Below are 9,916 nucleotides of genomic sequence, written 5' to 3' on the forward strand. Positions count from 1 at the left end.
AGGCAAGGAGCAACTTGAACTCTTTTTCCGCATGAAATATATATTCCCACATCATCCAAGGTAAACAAAGAAGCAGAAAGACTAGAGAAGCATAAACTGGAGCAGTTACATGCCTCGCTTTTCAGCAGTTTTTCTCCAAACAGCTAACACTACTCCATATATGATCCCACAGTGCAACACCCAAGTCCTCTAATCACAGAATCAGCTGGGTTGCAAAAGACCCTGAAGCTCATCAAGTCCAACCGTTCCCCAGCACTGCCAAGGCCACCACTAACCTATGCCACTGAGGGCTTCATCGACACGGTGTGTGAACGCTTCCGGGGCTAGTGACTCCACCGCAGCCTGTTCCCCTCCCCCCCAATACGGTCCCCACTGAGCCTTCTCTTCTCCAGACCAAACACTCCCAGGTCCCTCAACCCTTCCTCATCACAATTACGCGCTAGGCCCTTCACCAGATTCGCTGCCCTTCTTCGGACTCCTCCAGCACCTCAGTGTCTCCCTTGTAATAAAGAACCCAGAGGGGACCGTCTCTCTTGTAGTGAGGGAGTTCACAGTGCCCAGAAATTGCTCCCAGGAGCTGGGGCACAGCTCTCACCGCTGCGTGGCTTCAAAGCGGCGGCTCGGCGGGTCTCCCGCGCCCCGGCACCGCACGGCCCGAGATGGAGGTCACCGCTTACCGGCGCCCGAAGCCAGCCACCGGGCACCCCGCGCTCCCGAAGCCCTTGGCTTGGCGCAGCCAGGACCGCGGCCTTCCCAGTTCCCAACACCGCCGGCACCGGAGCTGGACAGAGGACGGAGGGAGAGCAGTAGCAGCCAACCGCCCGCGCAACAGCGGGGATAACGGCAGCGGCCGGGCCCGGCCCGGCCCAGCCCGACCCCTCCGAAGCGCGCAGGGGACCAGCCCTGTCCGCGCCGGCTGCACTCACCTGTAGGACGCGGGGCCCCGCTGCCGTCCCCACCGAGCCGCAGCAGCCGGGCATGGACGGCCACAACGAGCCAGGTCTGAGCCGCGCCGCCGTCGCCCCCCCCCCACCACTGCTTCACAGAATGTCACCGAGGCCGCGGATCCGCGTGCGGCGTCACTTCCTCCCACAGCGGGAGCACCGAGAGCCGCGCAGAGCGGCCGCCGGCCCACAGCGCCACCGCCGGCGCCCTGAGGGGAACACGGAGGTACCGCCCCGAGCGCGGCACCGGTGAAGAGCAGTGAGGGGCCGGAGCTTTGTGAGGGGCTCGGCGGCGGCTGAAGAAGGAGTTGGAAGGGTGGGTAATCTACCGGCTAACGGCACACCGTGTTATCTGGTGTAATAGAACGCTCTGTAAGGGACCTTAAAGCTCACCCAAGTCGAGCGCCATACCCCGGGTAGGGACACCTTCCACTAGAGCAGCTTGCTCCAAGCCCCTGTGTCCAGCCTGGCCTTGAACACTGCCAGGGATGCGGCAGCCACAGCTTCTCCGGGCACCCTGTGCCAGCGCCTCAGCACCCTCACAGGGAAGAGCTTCTGCCTAAGAGCTCATCTCAGTTTCCCCTCTGGCAGGTTAAAGCCATTCCCCTTGTCCTGTCCCTACAGGCCCTTGTCCAAAGCCCCTCTCCAGGCTTTTTGTAGCCCCTCTAGGCACTGGAAGCTGCTCTGAGTTTCCCAGTGTGGGCAAACCAAGCTCAGCGGTTGGTGCTGACTCACGCAAGTAAAAGAGCAGATGAGGAAGCAGAAAGGAACAAAGAAAGAACAAGAAAGAAACATCTTCCCCAGTGCAGGGGCCAGGCGATGGGAAGGGCTCAGCTAGGTGAGGTGCATGTGAAAGGGCCGGAGCCCAGCACCACAAATACCTCTCAGCCCTGGGCCAACATGGTTCCCCTGTGACACTGATCCCTGAGATCAGAGACCTGGGGGCTGGGTGGGAAGCATGGTGTGCAGTTACGGTGGCGTTACAACTCACACATTAAATACCCTTATGGTGTTTCTTAATCAGAGTATCTAGCTCTGCAGCTGCGAGGTATGTGCGCTACACAACTGCACGGTGTGGGTAGTGCTCTGCAATTGGAAATGTGGCAGCAATTGTTAAACCATGGAATTGCTCAGGTTCAAAAAGACCTTTAAGATTATCCAGTCCAACTGTTAACCCAGCAGTGCCAAGGCCACCACTAAACCATGTCACTAAGTGCCACATCTATATGGCAGTGAAACGCTTCCAGGGATGGTGACTCCACCACTGCCCTGGGCAACCTGTTCCAGTGCTTGACAACCCTTTCAGGAGAGAAATTGTTCCTAATCTCCAATCTAAGCCTTCCCTGGTACAGCTTGAGGCCGTTTCCTCTTGTCCTATGACTTGGTACTTGGGAGAGGAGACCCACCCCCACCTCACAACCTCCTTTCAGGTAGTAGAATCATTGCAGTATAGACCTTAAATTCTGGCCAGGGCCTAGAAAAGTCTGAGAAATTCAAGTGTTAAACATGCATCGTAGAGCAGAGGAACTTCTGACAGATCCCACGATTATAGAGTTGATAATATAGAAAGGGGTATTTGCACATCTACCCCACCACCACCCAAATCACATACATGGACTTGGAAATAGAGATCACACACTACCTCAGAAGAATTTGTCACAGCAAGGATTACTAAGCTTAAGAGATTCAGGTAGAAGTAGAGCTACGTACCCAGGGATTCAGGATTCTGTCTTCAAACAGTAGTTTACAAGATATATTTGTCACCAAACATGTAAAAAAAAACTTCCTTTGCAGGAGTACCATCCTCATTGCTGCATCCAGGATCAGTCGTGTTGGCTTAAGAGGGAATGAGCATGGTGCTAACGAAGTCCATGTTTAAGAAAAGATGAAACCTTCTCCGTGTGGGGAGAGTCTGCTCTGATTTCATGTGTGGCTCCAGCCATGCCCTGCCACCAACTAAAATCATGGAACCACAGCCTGCTTTGGGCTGGAAGGGAGCTTAAAGCTTATGCAGTTCCAACCCCCTGCCATGGGCAGGAACACCTTCCCCAGAGCAGGTTGCTCAAAGCCCCTGTGTCCAATGTGGCCTTGAACACTGCCAGGGATGGGGCAGCCACAGCTTCTCTGGGCACCCTGTGAGAGTGCACCACACCCTCACAGAGTGCATCACCACCCTCTTCTGCCTAAAATCTCACCTCAGTCTCCCCTCTGGCAGGTTAAAGCCATCAATCAGCCTTCACAACATGCCTGGCTACTTCTGGGAGAAAGAAAAACATCCCAAAATCTATGTTTTTGGAGGCACAGCTCCTGAAAGACACCCAGAGGACAATAGGCTGTCACACAGGTGCTAGAACATACCAGCAGGGAACAGGCAATGCAGTTTTGGACAGCATACAGGAAAGCATAACGATACAGGCGAGGGCAGTGAGCATCTGCCTTGCATTTGCAACAAGAGTGATAAATGGAAAAGAACTCAAAGAGACTCGACTGAAGGAACCAGAAGGCTGGAAGTGTTTGAAAGGAAAAGGAAAGAAATACTGACTATTCTAGGTACAGTGAAATTAGTAAACAAAGCAGGAAGGCATTAGTGATCTGTAAATATTTGAATGAAGTGGGAGGAAGACTGGTGATACGTTAATGAGTTTAATGGGGTGGAATTAAGAAAGGGCATGTTTAAGCTGAAAATCAGGGTGGAAAGCTTTTAAACAGAGAATCACAGGCTGGAAAGTTGTCTCCCTAAGGGAAGTGGTGAAAGCTTTATTGCCTGAGAGTTTGTATGCCAGATTAGGAGAAACACCATGGAACTCATTCTGAATTTTCAGGGAGATGGATTGAAAGATTAGGAAGGGAGGAGAAAAGACAGTGGTGGTGCTGGCTCTAACAATACAGGAGTACAGCTCAGTGCCTTTTGTAGCCTGCTTTTGCTCTGCTATATCATTCTCTGTCAACATCTGCCAAGAGTGAAATGATTTCAGTGTTAGTTACGTCATTGAAGAAGCAATAAGAACTTCTCTGTCTGAGAAAGGGGAGTCTCAGTGGGATATCTCTAGGGAGGATCACCGGGAAAGGAAGTGGCAGAAGCTCCTTCAGGCCTGAGCTTCCAAGGGATGGTCACCACCACCACTTGCCACCACCTCTCTCCACAGCTTTCTCAAAGACAATGGGAAGAAATTAACTCAAAGTAGAGGCAGGAGTGACCCAGAACCATGTTGTGGTGTCAAAGTAAAAGCTTTTTGAGAAAGCGCTTTGGCTCTAAGGGCTTCCAGGCTGGCTACCCTCTGCAGCAGTTGGCAGGGGGAGTGGAGTTCCTTCATCCCTCTCCCATCTCTTCCCCAGCCCCAGGCTGAAAGTTTCCCTCCAGCTCCAGACTGGGAGAATGTCTTTTCATGAGCCCAATCCCGAGCATCTAACAGCAACATCTGTAGGCACACTACTGAGCATCCTCTGCAGAAGGAATATATAGAAACTTCACCTTCACAGTAACATTTAAACAATGCCTGTTTTCCAATGGGCCGCGGGCTGCCAAGCATTTGAAATCATAAATGGGCTGCTGAAACCTGGCCAAGCCATCACCCAGGCTCCTCCAGAGGGGGGACCACGAGGAAGGACACTGAGGGGTTCGTCGTCCCCAAGCCACAGCCTTTGTGTCTCCTGGGGAAGGAAGAGAGATAAAACTTTCCTTACTGCTGGGTTTCAGCAGCCAATATTGCCTAATCAAGCAGCTGCACTGCTAAATGAGCATGAAAGGCGTATTTAGTAAGCAGCTAGAGGAAGCGTTTATTAGATTAAGTGGTGGCTTTGGAGTTGTTTGGGGGTTTTTTACTGGTGATTAGGTGGCTCAGAAAGGACGGTGCAATGCTGAATGACTTCAAGGCAGATGGAGGCAGCGCTGTATCTCCCACATAGGTGGTCCCCAGCAAAGAGAGAAGGAACCGCAAGTTTTCCTTTAAACTTATTGGTAAAGCCTCTGCTTACACACTCATGGTGTTTTTTGTTTTCAGAAGAAATATTTCTGAATTGGAGAAGCAGAAATCCTCCCAGCCTAATACTGATATTTTAATGAAGGAGAACATAAAAACCATTTCTAAAGCCTTTTGAAGTTACTTACAACAAACAGAAACTCACAATGAAGCATTTCCTGCAGCATGCAAGGGTGCATGGTCCAGGATTACTGTTATTTCACTGCTGACTCTGTAGTTTAAAACCACAAAGAATAGGTCAGAAATGAAAAATCTTTCTTAGACATGTAAGACTTATTCAGTACTAGATGGAACTAAACCAAATCTGAAGTACACTTACACTTCAACATGTCACATTTTTTGCTGGTAAGTACCCAAACAGAAATGAATATTGAAAGAGTATTTGGACTGTTTTACTGGAGAAGTTACAAAATGCAACTTACTTTTAAAATAAATCTTGAAACTATTTTCTTAAATCGTATTTAATTACAAAGTCCCATATTAATATTCTATGGCTACTAAAGGATTTATAGGAATGAAAAAATAAATAGAATGCTTTCAGTCAAAGGAAGATTGAAAAGCAACCACAATGAAATATTTGCAACAAATAACAATATTCCTATAGTACTAGCCAAAATATGTAGCCAAAAAGAGATCCCATCCTCATAGAATCATAGAAAAGTTTGGGTTGGAAGGAACCTTCAAAGTCCATCTAGTCCAACCCCACTGCAATGAGCAGGGACATCTTCAACTAGATAAGGCTAATCAGAACTACATCCATCTTTTGTTTCAATGCATTTTGAGTGAATAGATATATATTTCAGCTTAGTAGCCTTAAATTTGCTTAAGGTATTTTGCATTTTTCTAGCATTTAAGGTTTATGACTCTGGGTTTAGTATCTAAATGTTTTCTTTTAAATAAACACCCCTCACTTAGCTAGTATGTGGATGAATCTTAATTTCTCTAAAGCTGTTACTATTTTGCACATTGTCCTGGTAAGAGCATTATGTCACTGTGTGGTAAAAGAAATAAATTTACACTCAGGGTTGACCAGTTTTCATGTCTAGTGTATAATTTTAACTCTTTTTTTTTTCCTTTTCAGGTGGAATTTGGATACCCATCTTTTCCTGGAGGAGGATTTGAGCATATGGTGATAAAGCATGCACATCTTTTGTGCTTTGTTGATAAAACTGATGGTCTGCAGCTCCAGCCCCAGCACTCAGGAGCCCCACACAAAGCTCACAGTGAGCACAACTGCTCTCAGGCTGTGGATGTTAATAGACTCCAAGAGTCTCAAGACTCTGCGGGTGTCTCCAGCAGTCAGGCTGTGAGTTGAGATTGGAGCAGCTGATGTAACCCAAAGTGAGGCCCTTCCAGGCACTCACTTGTGTGTCATTCTCAGCAGGGTGATTATTTCGTGATACACAACAGCTAAGGGGCCCGGCTGGCAGCCTCCCTCCAGCTCTGCTGTGACCTCTATGGAAACACTCAACAGTTGACAGGGCAGAGAGTGAAGCCCAAAATCAGCGTCTCAGCAGATCATTCAGGCTGGTGTGCTCCTGTGAGGGATTCCCGGCATCCCATCCCTGAGCTGGACAACACCGAGGGAGGACATCTCCGTTGGCCCTGCAGGGCATTTAGCCCATGTAAACACTACCTGAAGAACTGAGCAGCCTCACTGGCAGCCCACTGGCTGCATAAATCTTGCCTGACTCCATTTCCATCAAAAGGTGCGCTTTTGACCCAACAACTGGCCTCATATTTATGCTGCATGTGCTGCAGATGGCTCGTTTGTGACACACAGCTTGAGTGCAGCTGCTGGGTGGTTTGTTTTGTGGGTTTTTTTCATTCCTTGCCTTTCCAGTGCTAGGAAGTGACAAGTGGTGATGTTTGGAGAGCTCTTGAGTGAGCCTGGCCCTGCCGCCGTCTGTATTTAGGCTCTTTGCCAATGAATGGGACACACAGCACTTGTGGTGCAGCTGCCCTGTGGGTACAGGGTGAGAATGCACCCCTCTGGTTTCACAGCCAGTGTGGTATTATGTGATGAAGTGGTGCTAAAGAAGAGCCCATAGTGCTGGGAAAGCCTCCCAAACCTCAAGCTGTGGCTACACGTGTGTGATGAAAAGCCTTCATCTGATATTAGCTGAGTAAGTCCGAAGATTCTCATTGAAAAGGAGGGCTGAAAGCATCCTCAAGCCCTCATCTAATCCATCTTTGTATCCTAAGGCATGATCCTTGCAGTATAAACACTTAAGCAGCACATTTCTAATCTGCTCTTAAAGGTCTCCAGTGATTAAGATTCCTTAATTGTCAGGCCATGACCTCCACTGCCCTACAATGGCTGTCTTGTTAAACCATTCTCTGACACAACTCAGCTATGTTCTGGTGCCTTCCAAGACTTCTTTTCCCTTCCACAACAGAAAGGTCAGATTATGCTGTTGCTCTTCACAGATTCATAGAATCATAGAATAGTTAGGGTTGGAAAGGACCTTAAGATCATCTAGTTCCAACCCCCCTGCCATGGGCAGGGACACCTCACACTAAACCATATCACCCAAGGCCTCGTCCAACCTGGTCTTGAACACTGCCAGGGATGGAGCATTCACAAGCTCCCTGGGCAACCTATTCCAGTGCCTCACCACCCTAACAGGAAAGAATTTCCTCCTTATATCTAATCTAAACTTCCCCTATTTAAGTTTTAACCCATTACCCCTTCTCCTATCACTACAGTCCCTAGTGAAGAATCGCTCCCCAGCATCCCTATAGGCCCCCTTCAGATACTGGAAGGCTGCTATGAGGTCTCCACGCAGCCTTCTCTTCTCCAGGCTGAACAGCCCCAACTTCCTCAGCCTTTCTTCATACGGGAGGTGCTCCAGTCCCCTGAGCATCCTCGTGGCCCTTCTCTGGACTTGTTCCAACAGTTCCATGTCCTTTTTATGTTGAGGACACCAGAACTGCACACAATGCTCCAGGTGAGGTCTCACAAGAGCAGAGTAAAGTGGCAGGATCACCTCCTTTGACCTGCTGGTCACGCTCCTTTTGATGCAGCCCAGGATATGGTTGGCTTTCTGGGCTGCAAGCGCACACTGCTGGCTCATGTTCATTTTCTCATCTACGAACACCCCCAAGTCCTTCTGCTTGGGCTGCTCTGAATCTCTTCTTTGCCCAACCTGTAGCTGTGCTTGGGATTGCTCTGACCCAGGTGTAGGACCTTGCAAACACTACTAGCTTGCCTTCTGCCAGTGTTTTTTCTGGTAAGCAGTAGCTGTATCTGTAATCACCCCTATGCTACCACTCCTGCTCTGAATTTCATGTTGTTCACCTCTGAGGTAAGTTCCCCTTAGCCAGCTTAGCCCATGTGTACAAAAGATGGCTTGTCCACTCGTTTTTGCCATCTTGACAGGCTGAGAGCTGGACTTACTCAGCCTGAAGAAGAGAAGGCTTCTTAAGGGGAGACCTTAGAGCAGCTCCAAGTGCCTAAACAGGCTGCTAAAAACTGGAGAGGAGCTTTGGACAAGGGCCTGTAAGGACAGGACAAGGGGAATGACTTTAACCTGCCAGAGGGGAGACTGAGATGAGCTCTTAGGCAGAAGCTCTTCCCTGTGAGGGTGCTGAGGCGCTGGCACAGGGTGCCCAGAAAAGCTGTGGCTGCCCCATCCCTGGCAGTGTTCAAGGCCAGGTTGGACAGGGCTTGGAGCAAGCTGCTCTAGTGGAAGGTTTCTGCCTGTGGCAGGGGGTTGGAACATCATGAGCTTTAAGGTCCCTTCTGACACAAACCAGTCTGTGGTTCTGATTCTGTGATCTTGATTTCTAGCCCAGAAAGAACTGAAGATAAATATTCAGGAAACTAAGGCAGCTAACCCTTTCCTAACACACTGATTTTAAAACCTGAAACCAAACACCACTCCCCCCTCTGGCATATGGAAGATGAGGCTGAAGCTTCCCATGAGCAGTGGCTTTCTGAACGTCCTTCCATTTGTCCCCTTCACAATGAAAGAAACTAGGTGAAGGAGGCTGTGGCACTGCACCAGTGTCACTCTGAGGTTGCAGCTTCTTAGAAATCAGAGGTAGACCCAAGCATAATCAGAGACAGATCTCATGATCCTGTTGCTTCAAGGGAGGATGTGAAGCAATAGAAAGACTCCTCCTGCACATGGCGGAATCAATGCCTGCAGTGAAGTAACAGCTCCTGGGGACAGGCAAACCATGCTCTATCGTTACCATAATCTTTCACAACTCTGATTGCAAACAGATGTAGCTAAAAGTTGTGACTGAAAGCACCACTGCTGTTAGTCTGGACACAGCCCAGTAAAAACGGGCCCTAGTCCATGCAACCACTATTTCTGTATTTTGACATTTAACCCATGCACAGATTTTCAGAATTTTTGCTTTAGTACAATTCAGTTTTAAAAGCTCAGGTGTTTAAGGTTGGTGGCAACATGGAAGTAGAAGGGTGGCTCTGGGCACTCTTGGAAGATGACATTTGAGATAGAACTGGAGAGGACAATCCAGCTTAACTGTGATCACATCTCACAGTGGTTCTGCAAAAATATTCAGGTATTTTCAGTTCTAGAAATGTCTTACTATAGACCCATTTTATTTTTAAAGCTATCACTTCATTATTTGTAAAGCTGTTTATCTACTTCCATTTGCTTGGCTCTATTTATAAAATCAGGAGAAAAAAACAAGTAGTCAGCAGTAGACTGCTTTCTCTCAAAGCCTTGAACATGGGAAACCTTACAGGTTAGTGCCATGGGCTTCCCTATTATGAGATGACAGCCAGACTACAGAACCTTGGGAGACTGATGCTGCTGCATCTCAGCTCTTACCCATGAGAGCTGCTTAATTTGCTGGCCTGTGAAGTCAATCCTGTGACCCACGTGAAACACCTCTAAGCTCAGCCTGTTTCTATGAAGGTAGACAGCATCACACATGGACATGAAAATCCCTTTGTGAGCTGTCTCAGATGCTGCAGGGCTTTAGAGGCAACAGGAACTACTATTCTGAGCCCTA

The 9,916-nt window shown here is 48.7% G+C and overlaps 2 protein-coding genes across 2 annotated transcripts in view; one reads left to right on the plus strand and one right to left on the minus strand.

Moving 5' to 3' along the window:
• ARK2N (arkadia (RNF111) N-terminal like PKA signaling regulator 2N) overlaps window positions 1-1,020 on the minus strand; it is a 46,027-nt gene extending 45,007 nt beyond the window's left edge. For both annotated transcript variants that reach the window (XM_057405716.1, XM_057405717.1), the window contains exon 1: window positions 927-1,020. In XM_057405716.1, the coding sequence (XP_057261699.1) occupies window positions 927-980 (54 nt within the window). In that variant the 5' untranslated portion in view covers window positions 981-1,020. The remainder of the gene's footprint in view (window positions 1-926) is intronic.
• LOXHD1 (lipoxygenase homology PLAT domains 1) overlaps window positions 1-9,916 on the plus strand; it is a 349,538-nt gene that overhangs the window by 285,587 nt on the left and 54,035 nt on the right.

Source organism: Pezoporus wallicus, unplaced genomic scaffold (assembly GCF_028554395.1).
Source record: "Pezoporus wallicus isolate ANWC-B61680 ecotype Strahan unplaced genomic scaffold, APGP_CSIRO_Pwel_v1 scaffold_13428, whole genome shotgun sequence".
NCBI classification, from domain to species: Eukaryota; Metazoa; Chordata; class Aves; order Psittaciformes; family Psittacidae; genus Pezoporus; species Pezoporus wallicus.